At 38.2% G+C, this 22,387-nt stretch overlaps 1 protein-coding gene across 21 annotated transcripts in view; it reads right to left on the reverse strand.

Moving 5' to 3' along the window:
- The window catches only part of PTPRM (protein tyrosine phosphatase receptor type M), a 477,900-nt gene that overhangs the window by 276,644 nt on the left and 178,869 nt on the right, over positions 1-22,387 (reverse strand). For 19 of the 21 annotated variants that reach the window (XM_080579375.1, XM_080579374.1, XM_080579372.1 and 16 more), the window contains 2 exons: positions 12,596-12,770; positions 2,598-2,891 (listed from right to left, as the gene is read on the reverse strand). In XM_080579375.1, coding sequence (XP_080435501.1) covers positions 2,598-2,891; positions 12,596-12,770 — 469 coding nt within the window. Of the gene's footprint in view, positions 1-2,597; positions 2,892-12,595; positions 12,771-19,279; positions 19,436-22,387 lie in introns of those variants that run through there. The other 2 variants (XM_080579378.1, XM_080579377.1) reach the window with 2 other exon arrangements.

Below are 22,387 nucleotides of genomic sequence, written 5' to 3' on the forward strand. Positions count from 1 at the left end.
CGTTAAGATTATTGAATGTCTAGCATACTGCTTTGAGTCTCAGAGTGGTTCACTAGACCCCTAGGGAACAGGCAAGCAGCATACAATTATCACAGTAATTAAAAAGGTGCAATGACTCTTCTCTTAAAGACTCCTGTTTTATTAATTCTATGGTATACTTTGGAGACTGGCATTATTTTACTCCTACCCAGCTTAATTATACCGTCATTAGTTTATCAGCATCTCTCTTTAACCCCTCGGGCCAGTTATTAGCATGTCACTTGCTAACAGTTAACCAATAACCACTACACCTTCAAAGCAGTATCTTCTGCTATAAAAAAGGCAATTTGTAGAGACAGATTTAATATCATCATTCAATTTAAATTTTTCAGTCAGACATCACTTTCTGCTTTTAATTTGAGAAGGTTACTGTTTAGCTTAATGAAAACACAAATAATGTTGATGTATTACAGGACTTTACCAGGTAATAAAATACTTCCAGTATGCTGTGTTTTATGAGATCGAATGCATGTTTTAATACTCAACAGTACGCACCACTGAAACGACTAGAAAGCATATGATGTTCTTAAATACAACTAACATTCTGGATTTCTTTCTCTGTACTGGGTCTCTCTGGGACAGAGTTAATTTCCTTGTCCAGGCTTCCTACTTTCCCCACCCCTCCCCTGCAGCGAGTAGGCAAGAGTTTGGGAGGGGACACAGTTGGGACAGCTGACCCAAATTGGAAAGGGATATGCCATTGTAAGGATGCATGTAAGGTCAGCAATAAAAGCTCAAGGAAAGGAGGAGGAAGGGGGGATGTTCATGATTATGACATTTCCCAAGTCACCATTTAGTGTGCTGAGGCCCTGCTTTCCACTATGTAGCTAAAAATCTGCCTGCTGATGTGAAATAGTGAATAAATTCCTTATTTGCTTTGCTTGCACACATAGCTTTTGCTTCGCCTATCGAACTACCTTTATGTCAATCCATAGGTCTTCTCGCCTGACTTTATCTTCTCCCTGTCCCCAGACAGAGGTGACTGAGCGAGTGGCTGTGTGGGTGCTTGGCTGGCTGGTATCAACCCACCACAGTCTCTAACCCTTCAGTGCAAACAGGCTCACTTACACAGAACCTGATGTTACATTACCTCATTGGATAAGCACATAACCAAGCTATGAGAAAAACTGGTTTAATTTTAAAATGCTTGAAGTATTTCCGTACTAAATATATACATACCTTGTCTAGACAGATAATTTTACATTATTATGAAAGGCATAGTGACCTAGAAACACTCCTGAAGGGAACTCTAATTAATTTTTATGCCCCAGTTTTGACTAAACTGTTGTTATCTTAGTCTAATAAAGAAAACCTTACAAATATTAAATAGTTCACCATTGTGTACTGCCACTTAGTATTTTTCATTAAATTTCCAACAATGTGAGGAAGAAAAAAAATCATATAGTTACAACTTATATAAGCTTGCATCTTCAAAACATAACACTGTGATTCTGACAGCAACAATTTTTTACTCTGTATTTGGCATCACACCAATTCGTTCAACTGAATGCCACTCAGCCACTGGTAGATGGCCAAGTGACTTTATGAAAACTAACTTTACTGGCATATGCAATGGAAATACACCATTATTTCTGCTGAAATATATAATTTTTCCTGGTACTGTTAAAAAGGCAAACAACACCAATCAGTTCTTTAAAATATTACAATCAATAAGCAAATACCATTTGCTTAGTCACACTTCTCTAGGTACACGTCTGACCATCTTCTACCAGCTCTACAGCAGCAGAAAGAAGATTCAAAATATTGGGGGAAACACTAATGACAAAAAAAAAAAATTAAATCCAGGTCACAATATACTCTATTATTTTTTGAGCAGCTGCATCCCAAATTAATATCACTGCCACTCTTCCTGAAGATTACTGTGCAATTGTTTTTTGTATAATAGGTCTTCTTTGTATCTTTTTACAGTCAGAGGTCAGCACTATTAATTATAGCATCCAAAATAGGAGCCAAGACTGCTATACAACATGACAAATCACACTATCTCATTTAATGAAAAGACATGCTGTCAGTCACTCAGGAAAGCAGTCCTCGGCTAAACCTTATCTGCTAATTGAGTCATAACCATGACTACATTTGCTGTTACACAGGATCTTTTTCCACTTTCTCTACAAGTACGATATACCTGACACTGAAAAAAGGAAAAAGAAACTTCATCCAAACCAAACAAAATTATTCCCAATCTTGGAACAGCAGCCAAAAAAGAAGGGAAGGAAAAAAAAAAAAAAGAAGAACTGATAACTGATCTGACGTCCCAAACATACACTAACAAGAGCAGGGTGTAATGAAATGAAGAGTGTTCAGTGGAATACAGCATACCTGAACGCACTCATCTATGCAGCACGCTACGCTGACCACTTTAAGGCATGAACAGGTATGATTTAAATCATACTGGCAAATGCTGAGATGTTGTACTTAAAAGCATTCAGTCTTAACTCCTGGTTTAAGGTAGATAGTAAAGACTGCTACTAAAACAACTTACATTTTCAGCCCTAGGCATATGCTCGCAACATTTCCAATCGCTTTTGAGTACTCACCAGCACATTTTGTTCTTGTTTTTAGAGCTGGGCCAGGAGATCCCGTTCCTCCTTCACCTGGTCTTGTAAGTAACACACTGATCTCATACTCTGTGTCAGGATCCAGGTGCCCAATCTTATAGCTCGTGGAGTCCACAGGTTGTATGTCATACCAGCTTCCACTTGAAGTTCGATACTCGACTTCCCTTTGAATAATGGGTCCATCTCCGTTAATGGAATTGGCGTTCAACTGTATCCACAAGTATGTCGCACCAACTGAGGACAGCTGAGGTGGAGCAATGGGAACTGGTGGCTCTGAGGCACAGTAAGTTACAAAAAGCAGCAATTATTATACAGGTATTTTTCTGCTTCTAAAATATTCAAACAGCAATGGATTTCAGGCTATATTAGAGCTGAAGTCTGCATAAAAATACAGATATGAAGAAATTATCACTACAGATTAACTTATTTCCAAAAAATGCAATATGCAGTCTTCTGTTTAAGCACCTAGTGATTTTAACCTGAAGCTTATGTTCTCTGCTGAGTAACGTCAAACTGGGTGTGACTAGAGTTTTCCTATTCACTTGATATTAAAGGACATCTTTTAACTTCCAATTTAAAGTGAAAGCTGATCTCAGGTTTTCTTATCAAAATACAGTTCTTCCTGTATGTAAATATATAGTCTACTCAAAATTAACATTTAATTAATAACAATTTAATTAATAAAAATTGATTTTAAAAAGTTAAAATTGATACTTCAGTCTATTCTTAGACATAGAACAGTAACTTCTGCCTGAAAATAAAAAATATTTTTTCTTCTCATGGACTGCAATATTCAGCCATCAGATTTCTGTGTAAGCCAAATAAATATAGTACTTTTCAAAGTCCTGTATCCTGGTTAAACAGAAAGAGCTTCTAGAAAAGAGTTGGGGGAACTCTTTAGTCTTTATTATGAGCCTGTCTCTTTCTTGCAATAGCTTATTTTCACTAACATCCAGAAGTACTCTGTTGCACTAAGAGAGCATTTATGTGATCTCGAGTTTGCATTCTGAAGATATTAAAAGTAAGATTTTAAAACTACTTTTTTATTTATTAAGCAATGGACATGTAATTTTGAGTTGGACTGCAGAAATAATTTGCAGACATCATCTCTTTTTAAAGCTAAATAACACGTTCATTTTTTTCCTACTGATTAACCACAGAATTACTCTGCTGTTTCAAGCATCACATCTGCATAAAATTTGCCTTCCCATTGGTTAAATATATTCAAGCAGAATGAAACCATGCTGTTGTAATAAGGCAGTGTTTGATCCAATATTCTTAACATATCTATCAGCAAACACTGCCACCTTCTTAAGGCTGCACAGAATACTTAATGAAAAGTAGAACATCTGTCTTCCCTAAGCTGTAGATTCAGATTTATCCTCTCCTGCTAACCATTCCCCCAAATGTTGAGATATAGGTAGTCAAACAGAAAAGAAGCTGAATTCATATATTTCATCATTTTCCCAAGGACTTCAAAGTCAGACTTAAAGTAAAGAGAATGAGGCACAGGGGGAGAAAGGAACTCTGGAAATAAGTATTAATATTTCCCAAGAAACGGTAGAATCGCTATTTTAACAAACATGTAATTATCCTACATATGCTACCTTCTTTTTCTTTTTTCCTCACTTACAGAAAGAGCACTCAACTCACAGAGCACTAAGTATATTGAAGATCACCTATGATTCTCACAGACCAGTGGTGTTTCTAATTAGCACCGTTCCTTTTTATATAAACTTTAAACTACGCAATCTGCTAGCAATTGCTGAAACCTGAGATCACAAAATCGCAAATACAGGTCTCTACACTGTGTATTTTCATCTTCATAAAACTAACTGATCACCATTGTGAAGAACACGGTACAGTTGGCAACAATCAGATACGTCTCCAAAGACGTCTACTAGTCGTTACTGATTGGCATAGAAGTGCATACAGAAGAGAGGAATATTGTTCGCGTTTTCAAATCAGTAGTGAAACCACTGTTTCACATCAGTAGAAATATATGGTAAACTGATGTCATCTCTTGGTTAGGCACATATAGCAGTTTGATTGAAACTAGTGTTCCTGAACCGTATAAACTACGGCTTCATACAGCGTTAGTATGCCTGGAAACAGTTCTGACTTGACTCAAAATGATTTAGCATCAATTTAAATCATTAGGCCGTTTTGTGAACCAAGACGTGAAATGGAACTTTTATAGAGCATCCTAAGGCATTTACTTAGCCATGCTGAAAGAACAGTTAATTACTTTCAAGTTTCAAATGCTACTAAAGGCTGTTGAAGTGCCATTCAAAATGCGAACTCAGGAGTTCGGTCACTAAGGTTAGTGGTTACACCAATTCATTCAAAGTATTACAAGTACTCGAAATAGACAGTATTTTATTGTCTTTTTATCCCTTGGGGCATATTTTTCATTCCTTTGTGGCCAAAGTGCAAAAGGTTAATTCAAGCTGCATGATTTCAGCAAAGCCGGCGTACGCTGCAGTTTAATACTGGAAGTGCAGTTTAATAGTAAAAGTAATGTTCTTATTGGAGATCAAGGTTACGCAGAATGAACCTTTCATTATAAATAGGATGCTTGTTATTAAGCTACTGGTTAAAAACACGAGTCCAGGAGTTAAGCATACACTTTAATCCAAAAAGGTGCACTACCAAATACAATGAGCTGATTTCATGACTCAGATAAGAAAGCTCTTCTTCTGGCTTATTCAATTATTCTTCCTTTAGTCAGAATTAGTGGGTTTTAGTTTGTTTTGCTTTTTTACTGAGAAATTAGAATCACTTAATCAGGTAAGTACCACACTGCAGCACCGCCATCTTTCACTGAGAGCAGTTTTATTGTGGACACTGAGGTAGTCTCAAATAAATACCATTGAAAATTCTTTTCCCATCAATACTGTTATAAAAATGGTTCAATAGATCTGTGACTCTGTATCCAAGTACATTCAGAGAAGGAATTTTAAGTGATTGCAGAAACAAGTTTGTAGCAGTGGTACTTTAGGATGATGGTTTAGTTTAAAGAGTTCTTCCTTGCAGATCTCTTTGGAAACAGAAGTAAAAAGAGCTGTTTAGTACTGTACAACCTTTTAGATAGGCTTTTAAATGGAATGTTAACTCAAAAAAATAAAAAAGGAATTTTATACACAAATTCACATTTAATGCTTTTTAGACAGACAGGTGACCTCTTCTTGAATTCCGTGATCAACGGCAATGGGCAAAATCCCTCATGGAAAGAAAATACCGGCCACCTTGCCAAGGCAGATGCCTAACTCCAATGACTGCAGATGACAGAAGGTTTTAGGCAGATATTCTAATGTCACCCTATGTTAACTTGACCAGTTACAGTAAACACGTGAAAAAGACAAAGCCTCATGATTAGGAGCAGCCCTTCTCTTATGCAGAAGATAAATACAAACGTAGCCACACACACATACAAACTTTTTATTCCTATGCACTGTAACATTAATTGCAAACATCGTTGAAACAGCACCTCCTTTATTTACTTTGCTTTGTGCTTTAAATTAGAGAAATTTCCCAAACATTTTCTGTAAGATCCTAACAACTTTACGTTTTGCAGTTTTTAAAATTTTAATAGGGAGGGGAAAGATATCCACATAGAGATGCCAGTGAAGATAATGTAAATCTTTGAGATTTGACTGATTTATAAAAAAATAAAAACAGACATTTCTTGTCTGTGGCACAGAACAGCTCACCTGAAAAAATGAAAATTTCTACTCTAATAGTAGCAATAACATTTATTATTATTATTATTTTATTGAAGAAAAAGGGAGAGTAGAACCATGCTACATTTAGAGGGAAAAGGGAAGAAATATTTATCTTGCAAGCTAATTTTAATTAAACAGTGGCTGTTAAAGAATGTCATGGTAATCCCATGCTATACTGTTCAGCACATCACAAATACATGAAATGGTAAAGATACGGTATCAATCTCTGATGCTATGTCCACATTAATAACTTCTTACCTAATTATTAGAATTATTAAACTAATCATTATTATTTTATAGTCTTGAAATCAACTAAACAGCTTTGTATATACTACTATATATATACATAACTACATATCTTGCTATGCTCATCTATATACATAGTTGTGCTCATCTTCAGACCAAGCAAATTATTCTGGTCCTTTCAAAAGCAAGTGTACTTTGCAGGTACAATCTAATCAGTTGGACATTAGCAGATACCCTGCTAAACCCTGGATTATTGTTAGCAGTATCCATCCTTAACCAGGCACAAACTGTTCCCTTCCCCAGACCTGAATCCTCCCAAACCCGATTGCTGACGTGTCCACTCCTGAGCCACCAGCTCTCTGCTTTAAGCCAGTGGCACCTACGTCTGCGCTGCTCTCACTCTAAGCTCCTACCCGAGCAGTCTGAACCCATCCTTCCTTCCTATTCTCGCCCTTACTCATTTTTTGTTTTCTCTCCACACCCCAGTCACCGTTCTCCCATTCCAAACATCTCTAACTCCCACCCAGGTTTATTATTTGTTGACCTAGGCTGTATCTAAAAGCTCGGTCCGTTTCTGTTCTTCTAACCAAGCTTCTCCCTAACGCCTGCTGTCCCCTCCTGCAGGTCCATGGCCTTTCCAGCCAGTTCCCTTCACTGGCCCCTGCCTCAACTCCCACCCCTATGCATATATATATATGCCTGCATGCACATATAAAAATGTTTGTGCATATATACATATGGATGGACAGATGTTTCTGTTCTGCCCTTGGTTTTCTTTCTCTCTTCCTAGATTTTAGTGCTCATGTAGCCTCAATGTTCGTCTACCTCCCCTCTAACTTTGAAACGCCTCCCAGTTTGCCATACCTTTCAGTCCCAATACTAACAACCCCATCCAAGTATGCAGCTTCTTGCTCCACTCGTTCTCCACATCATGCATCTCACACCATTACAGCTTCACAGTACAATGGCTCAGAGAGGTGGAGGGCTGCATACTAAAAGCACAGGACTGCTAAGCTCCCAGCTTTGGATTCATGTGCCTGGGTCCAGCCCGATGTAGAGGAGCTCAGATCAGCACTGACATCCAAACTGTGTCTAGAGTTTTGGGGAGAAATCTCAATTTCTCAGTTAAACTCAGGGAAGTCTCCATTGTACACATCAGAAGCATTTATTTCTTTGTTTTTCCGTAGCTTGTAAATTGACTATACTTGCAAACAGATTTCTTGACACATCTATTACCCTCCTGAAAAATCCTAAGTTCCTGCTTCAAAGCCTGGTGTCTTCAGCACTGCCCTATGGAACGTCTGCTAAGATGGCTGAACTATCTCGGCTGTTTTGACTGGAGGTTTTCTCTAAACTTTCAGGCTGAGACACACACTCATACTGGAAAATATCATCCTGAAGTCAGTTGATCAAAATTATGTGCATCCAAAAGCAGAACTTCGTGACAGGCAACTGTAAAAGTAAGTTGTAATACCAGCACTGTTTGTAAAAAGGCACAGGCAGATTGATGGATCCAGCATGAAAGATGAATTGGTGGAGACAAAGAAAAGAGATATAAGCATCCATGTATATTTAACGTAGGAGAACAACTGATACCTCAGACAAGCAATTTGTAATATTTTCTTCCCATGTCTTCATCTCAAAATGGTTTCACCCTCCAGAATATATTCTTTGTTCTGGAGGTCCAGAATAGCTTTAGTTCTGTTCCTGGTCTTAAATCTTCCATTCGAAAAGATGCAGACATTTAAGCTGCCAACATTACAGATGGCTACCTCTCTGTGCCCTTGCTTAAAAACCTAACAAAACTTCATTTAACCAAATTGACACCTCGGTTTACCTTGTTTGAACTCAATAAGCAGTCTGAACTCCGTAATAATCTGGTGTCTGCTCAGACAGGCTCATTCTGTTCTTCTGAATCTAATCTGTGTTGGACTTGCCCACTACCAGAGAAATTCAACCGAGGGACTGTATGTAGAAGTCTAATTTACTTCACCAAATACATTTAATCAATTCCACCCTGCTATTTTCCTTTTGCTCAATGTTTGATTACTTTCATGTCACCTATTATAAACAAACTGCTGTTTTGTCTTTTGTTTGGTTGTTTTGTGGGTTTTGTTGTTCTTTTTTTTTTACATTAAGTGGGTGATCTGACAAAGCCACTTTCATGTCTCCCATTAGATAAAGTGACATTTCAATCCAATTCTCTGACAAACTTAGATGAGGATACTGTGTAGTTTGAACACACGCACAATGACAAGGCACTTGTCTTTTCAGCCTTTCCTATCAGAACAAACACTTGGGTAAAATTGAAAACCTCCCCTTCAGGATTTATTTAAATAGAGCAATCAATACTTTATTTCACCATCCTCTAAAAGGCATATAAGGTAACACAAGCACGTTTTTTTAAAAAAAAAAAAAATCCTTTTTTTCCTTCATGTTTAGGGCCAGGCTAATTGTTCATTGACAGGCTTTTTGCTCATTAACTAGACAATATTCATGTTTACAGTTCTTTAATAAGATAACATGGGATTAACTGCCAGCTTTTTAATTGCCTTTTTTTTTTTTTTTTTTTACCCCCACAGAGATTAAACCTTGTTAGAATCATATCTGTTCAGGTAAAAACAACCAAAAAGGAACATTTGGCCATTTCTTACATATGTCTCATCCTCAAAAATCAAGATTTAATTCCTATTCCTTTGTGATTTCAGGTTTGGTTTGCAATGCCTGATGCTAACGGTCTTCTGATTTGGAAAGTTCTTGCATCTGGTCTTCAGTTTGCACAATAACATGCCACAGCAGCACTGAAAACCTTAAAGAGGTTTACGTAAGAAAGAAACTGGAAATTACTTACAGGAAACTTCTATTTAGTGAAACTATGCCTGAAGTATGAAGTAGCAGGAATGTTGTACAAAGTTGTAACTCACTCTGCTGTGAAGATGTCTTTAAGTTAAGATCTTGAAATCAAAGATATTTTGAAAAAAAATCCTAACTCCAGCATGGGATTTACTTACTTGCAATTTGATTTACAAGTTCAGTAACCAGAATGAAACAAAGGGCAATAAGTGTGGCAAATTGACTCTCTTTAACTCCCATCTTCCTAGCAATGTAGTTCCAGTGAAATTCCACTTAAGTCAGCTTAGTTACACCAGTGTAAATGAGAAGAGAATTAGATTCATTGTTTCCAACAAAGAGAGGGGAGTAATTACACCACTGTTTCTACGCATACTATCATTAAGCCATCAGTACTTCCCGAGCAGACTAAGCATTACGTGCCAATAGGGGTATACATACATTGCTCATGATTTACTGGTGGTAATGGATGAAAAACAGATATAGTTGATAGATAAATCAATCCATTGCATTTGAATTCTGCTGACTAGCATTGCAGAATAGCTGCTGAAAAAATAGGAAATACCGACGGTGTATAATTAAGAAATTGTAAGAAAGCATATTTACTAATTATCCCCTAATGCTGCTATTTCAGTAAAGTCACCTAAGGTTTTACAGCATAATGTTTAAAATGGGTCTTTTTAGGTCAGAAGGAATGACCTGCAGGTGGTCTCATAAAAGCTCCAATACAGGCAACAGGGATTACCATAATTACTTTGCTACTGTACAAGTAGTTAATGGGATTACACCCTAAGGCTATCCAATTGTTCGCAGTGCCCAGTGCAAATTTCCTGAAAGAATCTGGATAAGCACAAATGCTTTAATGATATGCTTCATAATTTCATCTACTACACCACAAAAGAAACACTAATAAATTAGAACACCCTAAATCAACCAAATTGACAGAACCTAACAACTTTGGCTTTCTGTACCTCCTGTCAATCTGCAGTCAATCTTCCATCTGCCTCACTCAGATAGTTTCCCTTCTTCCCCTGGCTTCCACTGCTGTAAGATCTGAAAGATGCTTTATCATTCCTGTTGGGGCTTTTACTTCACCCTTTCTTTCTACCTTTCCTAAATTTCCTAAACACTTTCATTTTTGGCCACCCCTTTTCTTTCTTTTTCATGTTATCTTTCTTTGAACTAAAACAAACCAAAACAAACAAAAACCCTTGTTTTTTCCACTATGCCTTATAATTTCATATTCATCCCATCCTCTCTATTTGTTTCCTTCTTCTTCTGTCTGTTCAAATAGCTCGTCTGAGTTTTTGTACTAAAATTTGTTTTGTCATGTTACCTCCATACACTGGTTATTTGCAACCTCCTCCTTGTCTTGTCCTGCTGCTTCTAAAGCACATCAACTGAAAACATATTCTTGCTTTTGGAAAACAGTTCCTCGTTCTTTAAAGCTCTCTTGCATCTTCCACTGGTGACCAATTATTTCCCAGTCTAACACATAGCCCAAGCTTCTTCCTCTCCAATCAACTTAAAAAAAATAAAAATCCTAAACCCATGCACACCTCACAAACACTGCTCTAAACATTTCACCTTTCCATTATTCCCCCCTCAATTGTTATTTAATTCATAATTCCCTACAGTCTGAATGCCAACTTTCCTGTATCTCTTCTCAATGTGAATTCTATTGTCCTCCTCACTTTGCCTCATTTCCCCCCGCCGCCCCCGAAAAAAAAAAAAAAAAGTTTAGCTTTTTTAACTTTTTGGCTTCATTATTCATTTATGCAACTGTGCCTTCTGTCCTTCAAACCCCTCCTTTACTGGTAGTTTCTCGTACACATACTTTCTGCATTGCTTTCAGAAACAAGATCTATGCTACATTTTCAGATGGAACAGTTATCCCACACCTTGCTTATTGATTATGTGAGTTACCTGAAAAAATCATAATAAATTTGGAAAGAGGATTACATCTTTAAAAAGTCCTGAAAGATCCTACATATGTTTATAAGTACGCAAAATTATTAAACAGTAAGGAGAAAGAAAAAGTGATTCCAAGGTCGAGTAATAATAAAGCTCCTTATCTACTGTATGCAAACAGAGCCATGCAAGCTCTTATAACTAAAACTACTGCAGTATAAGTCATAAGAAATGTTAATTTGTATCTTAAACAAAAAGATAAAACTTAGAGCAGAATTTAGAAAGCAGAGTGGCAAAAATACTACGTAAGAGTTAATTTATTACTTGTGTTATTCCTTAACCTGCATGTTTCTTAAATAGTCCATCACAATGGAAAGAAAAAAGTCCTATCTAACAAAGGACAGTGTTTCTAAAATCAGAGAATTCATAACAGACACAACTGTGTCCCTCCTAATTCCCAGGGGAAAAATCCACACCTGCGGTAGATTTTGTTCTAGGGCACTTGCTCTCTCCTTGCCGACTTGGATCAAATTGTTTTGGGGAAGAGAAAAAGGGCCTTGAGTCCTTCACCTCAATTTTTGTTTCTTAGGCACAGAACTGACCGGAAAGGGAAAACATGTAACACAGCACAGCTTCCACAAAAAATATGTTTTTCTTTGAAAGAACAAAAATAAAACTATGTTCCTCCAAAATGCTATTATAAAAGTAAGAAACGATCAAAATGCATTTTAAATACAAATAATGTTAAGAAAATGTTTTAGCATGGTTTTCTATAAGGATGGACATTTTTATATGCATTCCATTCAAAGGCGTTTCCTGCTGTTTTTAAAAATATCCCTTCAGATGTTGAAATATGTGTGTTTTCTCTTACTGTAAAGTTTTCAAATTTTGAAGTAAATACATCTTTAGAATGCAATCTCCACCATGGAGGTAAATAGCTAATCTTATATTCATATCCTCCAAAAAGATAAATATACTCTTCAATAGAGAAATACCTTCTAAACAGTGCATCTGGGGGAAATATCTAAACAAACAATCAACAAGTAACTAGTTAATTAGCCCTGGCTTCTTCTGTCATTCCCTTGCTACAGCTGGATAGACTTTCACAATTTACATAAACAGAGTCTATTTATTAAACATCTTATCAACTTCAACAAATGATGGGTGACATCTTTAGTGAACTAGTGATTGCAGGTCCTTATTTCATACACTTAGCATGCAAATACTGTTTTTTCTGTGAAATACCTTTGACTATCAGTTCCGCATAGTTTGATACACCAACCCCTCCTTCTGTCCGAATCATGCAGCGATAGTTGCCAGCATCCCGCTTCGTGGCATTTACCACATTAAAAAGAGCCACAAATCGGCGAACATTGAACACTTTTATGTTCTTCAACGGTGCATCCCTTACGTAAATACCCTGCACAAAGAAACAGAAATAAAGAAAACACTGTTAGTCATATTTTCAAAGATACTGAGAAACAAATCTAGTTCTCATAAGGTCCCCAAGAGGGGAGGCCAGGTAAAGGCAGAAGTCTGTAGCATTAGTTTTACAGATGTTTACACTGTGTGAGACTCTACTGCCTTCCCATGTGAGTTAAAACATTCATCATCAGTGGGCAGCCACTCAGCTGGAACAGCTGCTTTCAACTCTTTATAGATTAACTAATAGAAAGATTGAAGAGCAATGTAACATTTACTTGCTTGGCTTACTTTACACAAATATTTAAAGGTTGTTTTGTTTTTTAAAAAAAAATAAGGATGACCCAGCATACACCATTTCTGTCTCCTCTTCCCCTCTACATGCACTATTCAGCATATGCATTTTGCACAGCTTGCATGGAAATTTAAGTGTATGCTTCTCATACAGGAGCACCCACACACGGGATTATCAGCAACTCAGGTGGAAGAGGCTAGGCACAGATTTACCAAGCGAATGACCAGCAAGACTGAAGTTGTCTACATTTCCTCAACACAGTACCAGGAACTGGGCAATTTCTACCCCAGTGCAAGGTCTTGCCCCCAGTTAAACATACTGCATGTATAGCATAACAAAGTGAACTATGTAAGATCTCAGGAGCACAAGGCTCCGAAGTCCCACGCCACCAGCCTGCTCCCTCATGTGATCCAGTGCGTGTCTGGAGCAGGAAAAGGGGAGGAGAGCAGACAGAAAGGTACAGAGATGACATCTTGCCGTGTCCTCTGATGCAAAGATGAGGGCTGAGAGACTTGGCTTTCAGATTCTCACCAGAACTCATGCTCCATCTGCCCATGAAACAGGGCAGGGTCCACTATGAATGGCCGAAGAACCTTCAGAAAATCTAATAAGCCAATTACTACATCTGATTGGAAATGTTTTATACAAGATCTACTTGCAACATTTATTCAAACAAGAACGGTGCACTTTCCACACAAACATATGCATTTCAACAAACTGAAGACTGCAGACTTTATTGAAGCACCAGGAGAAACTGTGGAGAACCCCAACAAACACCTCTCAGAAGATGTTTGCAAGGGTCCCACACTACCTAGCTTCCATAAACCATCAACACAGCTGGAGGTGTCTTTTTTTTCTTTTTTTTTTTTTTTTGCCCTGGAATTTACAGTTTATCAAGCAGAATTTAAGACCTATATAGAAAATGCTGACTTCGATTTGTTATGGCCTTCACTTGTCATCATATTGAAAATAACCTTAAAATACCAGTTCTAACCAGAGAGCTACAAGTAACAGCCACGTTAAGTTAAACTTGTCCACAATCACAAAACCAAGTCAAAGTTAATCATGCTACTAATGCCAAAGAAGCAGCATAAGTAACAGTAAATACTGATTTTCATTCTCTTACTAACACAGAATGGTGGTGTTATTTCCTCTTAAAAATAAATCTGGGTGATGCATAGCTTATTTAAAAGAGAAAAAAACTTGTAGGATGCCCAAAGAATGCACTATCATGCCTTAAAAATTACTCAATCTGAAATTGTTACTTGAGAATTACTCCAGATGATTGCCAGCTCCTTACAATTCCCAGAACTCTGGGCTGCAGGCACACTGACTTTTTAAACTGACTGAACATAAGACTTGGAAAGAAGCCTTCCCAACCACTATTGCAAAACTACTATTTTTACTGGTCTCATTACTGGTATCATTCTAGCAAGAACGACAGGAGATAGCAGGAAGCAAGCAAAGCAGGTTAATTATGATTTTGGAGAATGAACATTATTTAAAGGCAACTTCTTTTTTTTTTTTTCCTAAAAAGAATGACCAATTAGCCCTAACTATAAGAGCTGCTGAGCAGTCACTGATCACACACCTTTAAAATGTGTTTCTTCAGTTTTCAGACTTTAAGGACTCTGTGCACAGCCAAGTCCTGCGCTTATGTTACATCCACCCACGCCAGCTCCTTCCTTTTTTCTAGCTACAACGTCAGGAAGCTCTACACGGGCTATTTCATCTTGCCAAGAAATCAGTAAGCTTTTCTCCAAGGAACAACATACCACCACACCCTGGTTAATTCTAGCACCATAACTAGCTCAGTGCATTCCAAGCATGAACAAGAACCTCTCTGCTCTCCAGCTGTGCTGCACGCCTGCCCTTCAGTGCAGGGCTTGAGGCCCTGGCTCAGGTTACCCAGAGAAGCTGTGGATGCCCCGTCCCTGGAGGTGTTCAAGGCCAGGCTGGATGGGGCTTTGGGCAACCTGGTCTGGCGGGAGGTGTCCCTGCCCATGGCAGGGGGTTGGAACGAGGTGGTCTTTAAGGTCCCTTCCAACCCAAGCTGTTCCATGGTTCTCGTGAGTTACAACACAACTGAAAAACTGTGCCAATATTCTAAGAGTTCTTTCTTGCTGTTCTTCTATTGATCTGACAAAGCTACAGGATGCTGTTAAAGGGAGGAAGAGGAGGCAAAAGGAAAGGGCTAGGCAATGCCATGAGGCAGTATAGTTTCTGCCTTAATCTGCAAAAGCCAAGCACGTGAAGAGAGGAGACCAAGGAAAAGTGCAATGCATTCACACTCCCTTCTGGCCTGCTGTTCTAAAACAGGAAAACTCCGTTTGATCAAATAATCAACTATATGGCTATGCAACACATGCTATCTGTTCACACGTCTATAATTTTGACTGAAAAAGAGAGAAGCCTTATCACGTTTCATACAGACACATCCTTTTGCTCTAATAACAAGCACCACGAGCCTTAAGGAGAACTCAGCCTAGCTCTACAGAGGATTCAGGGTTTTTTCACCCCCCACTGAAATCCAGATGTGAAACAAATCATTGTGGGTGCCTTCAAAAATCACGAAGGAGCTCCAGAATAAAAAGCCTTTATTACTATTATTATAACGCACCTGTAAAGTATATGTGAGATATTATTATTAACACAGATTATCTTGACTGACTTCTCTTAAACATTACAAACTCACAGAGGCAAAGTGCGGTGTGTCTAATTATATGTTAGAACTCAAACAGTCCTGAAGAAATCACTAGCATGACATTTCCTAGTGGAACTCAAAGGTAATTTTTTTTTTCTTTAGTCTCTTTGGGAAAAAATATTTTCAAGGAAAATGTTGTGTTTGGATTAGACAGAGACTAAGAAACATCATTCATTTACTTTTCACAAGGAAAAATACTGCTCAAGAGAGCAAGGCTTCCCTCTCTTTGGGGATGACAGCAAACAAGTAGGAGATCAGCCTAACTGATTTAAGCCTGAGCATAAAAGAATGGTAATAAAAGTGATGAAGAAGAGTTCAATTCACAGTCACCGGAAGAGAGCTTAAAAAAATAAAAATAAGAGAGGGTTAAAAAACAGAACAAGGCAAAGAACCCATCCAAACCTACAAAGCCCATCTCAACACATTTCAGCAATTGCCAAATGGCTAAAGATGATGTTTAGTCTGAAAAATGCTATTTACCATTTCATATATGAGTACAGAGAGGTTTTTGTTTTAACTGCACCCACATGGCCAGCTTCTCTCTTTTATTTGGGATTCACATTTCTTCTCTCTTTCACTCACTGCGTACTGTCTTCAGGAAGCTGCAGAGGTATGGCAGTGCTCACTTAAATGTGACCGCTTTCTGGAATTTACAGGAGTATCACAGAACGGCTCAGGTTGGAAGGGACATTAAAGATCACCTCATTCCAACCCCCCTGCCATGGGCAGGGACACCTCCCACCAGACCAGGGTGCCCAAAGCCCCATCCAGCCTGGCCTTGAACACCTCCAGGGATGGGGCATCCACAGCTTCTCTGCGCAGCCTGTGCCAGGGCCTCACCACCCTCTGAGGGAAGAACTTCCTCCTAACCTCTAATCTAAGTCTCCCTTCTTTTAGTTTAAAACCATTCCCCCTTGTCCTGTCATTATCTGACTGAGCAAGAAGTTCTCCATCTTTTTTATAAGCCCTCTTCTTAAATTATTGGAAGGCCTCAATGAGGTCTCCCTGGTCTCTCAGCCTTTCTTCATAGGAGAGGTGCTCCAGCCCTCTGATCATCTTTGTGGCCCTCCTCTGGACCTGCTCTAACAGCCCCACATCCTTCTTGTGCTGGGGGCCCCAGACCTGGATGCAGCACTCCAGGTGGGGCCTCACAAGGGCAGAGCAGAGGGGGACAGTCACCTCCCTCCCCTGCTGGCCACTCCTCTGGTGATGCAGCCCAGGCCGCAGTTGGCCTTCTGGGCTGCAGGCACACTCTGCTGGCTCATGTCAAGATTTTCATCCACCAGAACCCCCAAGTCCTTCTCTGCAGGGCTGCTCTCAGTGAGTTCTTCTCCCAGTCTGTGCTCATCTCTGGGATTGCCCCAGCCCAGGTGCAGCACCTTTCTCTTGGCCTTGCTGAACCTCATTTGGTCCATGTGGGCCCACTTCTCCAGCCTGTCCAGGTCCCTTTGGATGGCATCCCTTCCTTCTGCTGTATCAACTGCACCACTCAGCTTGGAGTCATCTGCAAACTTGCTGAGGGTGCACTCGATCCCACTGTCTGTGTCACTGATAAAGGCATTAAGCAGCACCGGTACCAGGACAGACCCCTGACGGACACCACTCGTCACTGGCCTCTTCTTGGACACAGAGCCACTGACCACCGCTCTCTGAGTGCAGCCTGCAGCCAATTCCTTATCCACTGAATGCTCCACCCTTCAAATCCATCTCTCCCCATTTTGAGAGTACATCAGTGCTCACGTATATGAGTACATCAACATTTCCCTTTCCACAATTTATGGGTCCATTTAAGCATATTCTGTGATAAACAACAAGCTCTCCACGGCAGAACTGTGAGTAGCTATTTTACTTAGAACAGTTAGAAATAACATATTTATATCAAATGAGCATTCCTTTATTAAACCTATTAGCAGATCCCTCTACAACTTTTTTACAAAGTATTATTTTTAGCAGCATCAACAAAAATAAGATTCTTAAAACTCACTAATGCGAAATTCTGAAGTCCCATAAGTGAAAGAGATCGCTTACAATCTATTGCTTTAGTAATTACAGTAATTAAAAACTTACTCTCAGTTCTTTTAATATAGATGCTGAAATTTACCAATAGGTCTTGCAAACTAACAGTCTTTATGTGGAAGTCTTCACAAATACATCATGTCTTATTGAAAATTAAACAAAAAATGACAGGTCTGTAATTTTCTAATCCTGATGCAGAAAATGGTATAAAATTCACGATTTACAATGAAACTTTATGGCAGTATATATTAAAACCCATTAAAAAAAAGGTTGTCAGAGCAACTTTACAGGATCCTCCTAGTTTTTTATTTTTGTTTTTAAATCTAGTTCAGCAAGATAGATAAATTTCTTTTTACTTTGCTTGGTAGCTCTGCTTTGCCATGTGAAAGATTGAGGCTTTACTACCGATTAAGCCTGCTAGCTCTTTCTGCCACTGGGACTTGGAGAACTGTGTGAACAGGACACTTCATTCTTTGGAAAGAGGAATCTGCCTTAATCATTTAATGCTAGACCTGCCTGTAGTACAAAGGCTACGTCCCCAAGGCGTAGAGCTATGTAGCTTTCTTAGTGCAGAAGAATTTTGACCACAGAAAGATTGCAAGGTACTGAGATCCAGAAGTGAAAATAACATATTCTGCCAGCTGCTGAGAAACCCCCATGTTTTCAAATGCTTGGAGAACACTTTCCAAAAAAAAAAAAAAAACAAAAAAAAAACCACCCCCACCACCAAACCAAAACAACAACAACAAAAAAACATGTTCAAGAATGCTATTTAAGCAAAATAATGAATATATTTAACTGGTAAGTCACTGGCAAGAATACATTTTCTATAAAGCAACATGTTATTTAATATATATGGGTATAAAAAAAAAGGTATCTTAATTTAACACCTCAGGATATACACAGCTTGAAAATCCATACCCCTAGTACCACCATACTAAATGCACACAGCTTAAAGCAGAGACAGCTTGAAGCACCTTAAATATTCACGTTATTTTTTCCATCTTAGCCAAGCTAGAGTGAAAAGAAATAGGTTGATGGTTATTTAAATTAGACTCACAGTCCCTTTTAGGCAATGAACTAACTCTAAGTCTCCTAAATGAACAGCAATTTAGAAGCAACAAGATATATATTAAACCCTTCAGAAATAGTTTTAACAAAAATGCAGCAGTAATTCAAAGGGGTTGAAGTCCTGGGATGTTATATTCCGCACTACCTCTGAATTAATCATTCTCAAGGCATGTTTCAGCAATTTTGCCAGAAGAGACTTAAAAGGAAACACCGGTCAGTCACCCCCTATCCATACAGGTAGATTAAACAGCTTTTCATACATTTATTAAAAGAAAGGGTTTGCATTATCTCACTTTCAGATATGCACATTTATAAAATCCTGATTAGAGTCGTACCAGTGGGATCTCAGATAACATCAGCAGTGCCAGAAGTAATTTTGATTAAAATATGTATAAAATCTAAATCAAATAGCAATTAATACCTCAACAAAATTGCTTCACAGAGTTGATATTTTTTCATTCTAATAATTTAGATAGCTGGCTCTACCTCTGAATTTCCAGAATTGCTTTCATAACCAAGACAACTGCTTGTCACTGTAGATTAGAACCACCACAGATCCTGTGATTATCCTGCATTTATTCCATCTGTGTAAGTTAACAAGTGTACTTCATTCAAGTAATGAGGCCATGCTGGAAAAAAAGATTATTATTGTCCTGTTTGGAATTACTCTACTATGAGCTAGAATTGCACTCTGCATGTAACTAATGGGCATTCAGGCAAAATGTTATTATTTTACTGTTCAGGAAAGATTTCCTGTTTCAATATTTTAATGTTTGCTAACTGATTCTTTTCTTCAAATGATATAGCTCTCCATAAATCTCTATTTCTTATGACTAAATATAAATGCTTGCTGGAGCTGCCAGGTAATATTGTAGAATACACAAGTTGCAGATCAAGTAGTCACAGTATCAAATATTAAGCAATGACATGTATTTGAAGATAAAATTAAGCATGCAGAAAGTAAAAAAAGACATTATTGCATTTTATGGAGCCACTAAACACAGAGTAATTTAACAAAAGCAGTTACTCAGTACTTACATACTGAAATTGTTTTGTATCATTGTGACAGGAGCAAAACTACATAGAGATTTTCAAAGAAAAAAGACAAAGAAAATCACTTTTTTTAATATGAATTTCCAGATTGAGAAGTGTTAACATTCTCTAACAATTTTTCAGTGCTCACAAATACGTAAAAATCCCAAACTTTCTTTAATAGCACACAACAGAATACAGAACCACTTGTATGGAATTATGTTCTCAGAAACATCTGGAGAAAACAGAGCACTAGGAAATCTCTCTCTAAAGGAAAAGCTTATATTTCATAAAGAAATTATGGCAACAGTCCATGTATCTGCTAAGCATTTTGCTGAACCCACAGACCTGTTTATAAAGTCATTTAATCTCACTCCATACCTTAATTCTTTGAAACACAGAACACTAAGCACTTCTCATCATAGTTTTACTTGTATTAAAAATTCCAAGAGTTAGGATGAGCACCTTGCTGAAGAATGAAGAGAATATGTAAATGATTTTCAATACTCTGCCTTTGAGTTTTGCAGATGCCAGGCATATGGAAGGTGCAAAGTGATTAGGAGAAAATTATATAGAAAAGATCATTAGAATAGTTTTCATTCAAACGTAGAATGGAAAGTGATGCGGGCATTTGTTTGTCTTTTCTATCCAAGCACGTAACAGGACATATAAAAACATTGTGCTCGTGCCCAGTGCCAGGCACGTAAATAAAAGTCCAACATTCAAGTTCTCGGGACAACCTGTAGTCTTAATCTTAAAAACTCAAAGTTTTAAATGAGCAGAGTAGCAGGCAAAACCAAATGATGAGTCCTTCAGAGTAGCCAAGAAATAAACACACACACAAATATCATGATGAGAAACTGCCCTGTTCACGCCGGGACAGCTGCCTCCTGTACTGACTGGTCGGAGTGGGAGTATAGCGAGAATAGCGAGAAGAAACACACACCAATGGTTAAAGAAAGCTAAAGTAAACTGCTCCACAGTGTAATTTGCAAATAAAGACAGTCATAGCAGTAATAATCAGTAATAAGCAACGTACATGTCAGTTCATGTAGCAGAGAAGCCAGGTGGAGGGGTCCAGCTGGAGGTGTTTCACTCTTAATTACTGCATCGGTCCTATAGTTGGACAACTCCCACCCCCAACCCAGGCCTCCCCCAGTGCTCTGTATCCTTCCTATCATCTTCCCTTTGGGTTTAATTTAATTTAGCCTTTACTTCAGTTCTCTTTGCCTCAAACAGCTTAAACAGCCCTTGGTCTTAAAAAGCAGCCTCCATTCAACTCCAATTTGAACACTATGCCTCCCAGCTGTAAGTTTGTACATTTTAACTACAGTATTCATTGTAAAGGTCACTGTTTCTTTCTCCCAAAGGTCCAAGAGCAGAGCATGGAAAGCTTATTGAATTTACTTCATCAATTGCCTAACTTGTACGTGTCCCGAAGTGATTCTGCTGCTGCTGAGCTGTGCTCCATATCAAGGCAGTCTTCAGGGCCCAGAAACAGGCATACCTAACACGCTGTTGAAACGCAAGTTGAATTTAACCACCCCCTGGTGGCACAGGTCAAATGCTTCATTATCTCAAGTCTGCCAATCACCATTTACTATATTATTTAACACTCCAGAATAACCGGGAGATTAACACATCACACGGAGGCTCTTGAAAAAAGAACAATACTTCGGTCACTTCATTTTCAAATTCAGACGAGAATAGCAACAAGGGTAGGCTGCTGAAGGCGATCCCGGAACAACTTTTCTTACGGGTCACTTCATCAAATGAAAACATGTCAGGGGATGGATTGGGATGGAGGAGAGGGACAGATTTAATTCACTACTTGTGCATCCCCTATAACTTGCATGTGTCCATACATGTCTTCAGGTATGCAAATTTCCTGCATGTTAATGTATATATTTATTAATTTAAGTAGTTAATTTATTAATAACTGCCAGTGTTTGAGTACTTGAGACAGTTCTAAAACAGGGAAAAAGGAAGAAGAAGGAACAACTACCTGTTACCAGAAGCTTTCTGTCTGAAGTCCAAGTTTCATATAATCCTTATTAAATAAAAATAATTATGGCTCCCTTAGGTGGCACTTCTGACTCTCTTTATAGATATAAGGTGCAGTGGGACATCTTCAGCAAATGAGGAAGAGCAAAATCTACTAATTTTGCAGATTACTTGAAAACAAACTTTGCCAAACTGTCCCCAACTCCCTTAAGGTTTTGTTCTGTTGTCCATAACCAAGGCTCTGGTGGATTCCATACAGTTTCCAGTGTATCTCCAAAAGCAAAACTTCTACAGCCATAATTCTTTCCAATTTACCTTTCTGCAAAGATATATTTTGGTCACAGGAGATTACCAAGCAGAGGATTAAGAGTTTGAAGAATATTGTGATAAAATGTCTTTCTTCAGGACAAAAAAAAAAAAAAAACAACTATATTACAAGTTTCCACACTCTACATTCTCTACACAAGCAGCAACAGTTGATAACCTAGTCAAA

The sequence above is a fragment of the Anser brachyrhynchus genome (genome assembly GCF_964034855.1).
Source record: "Anser brachyrhynchus genome assembly, chromosome: 2".
NCBI classification, from domain to species: domain Eukaryota; kingdom Metazoa; phylum Chordata; class Aves; order Anseriformes; family Anatidae; genus Anser; species Anser brachyrhynchus.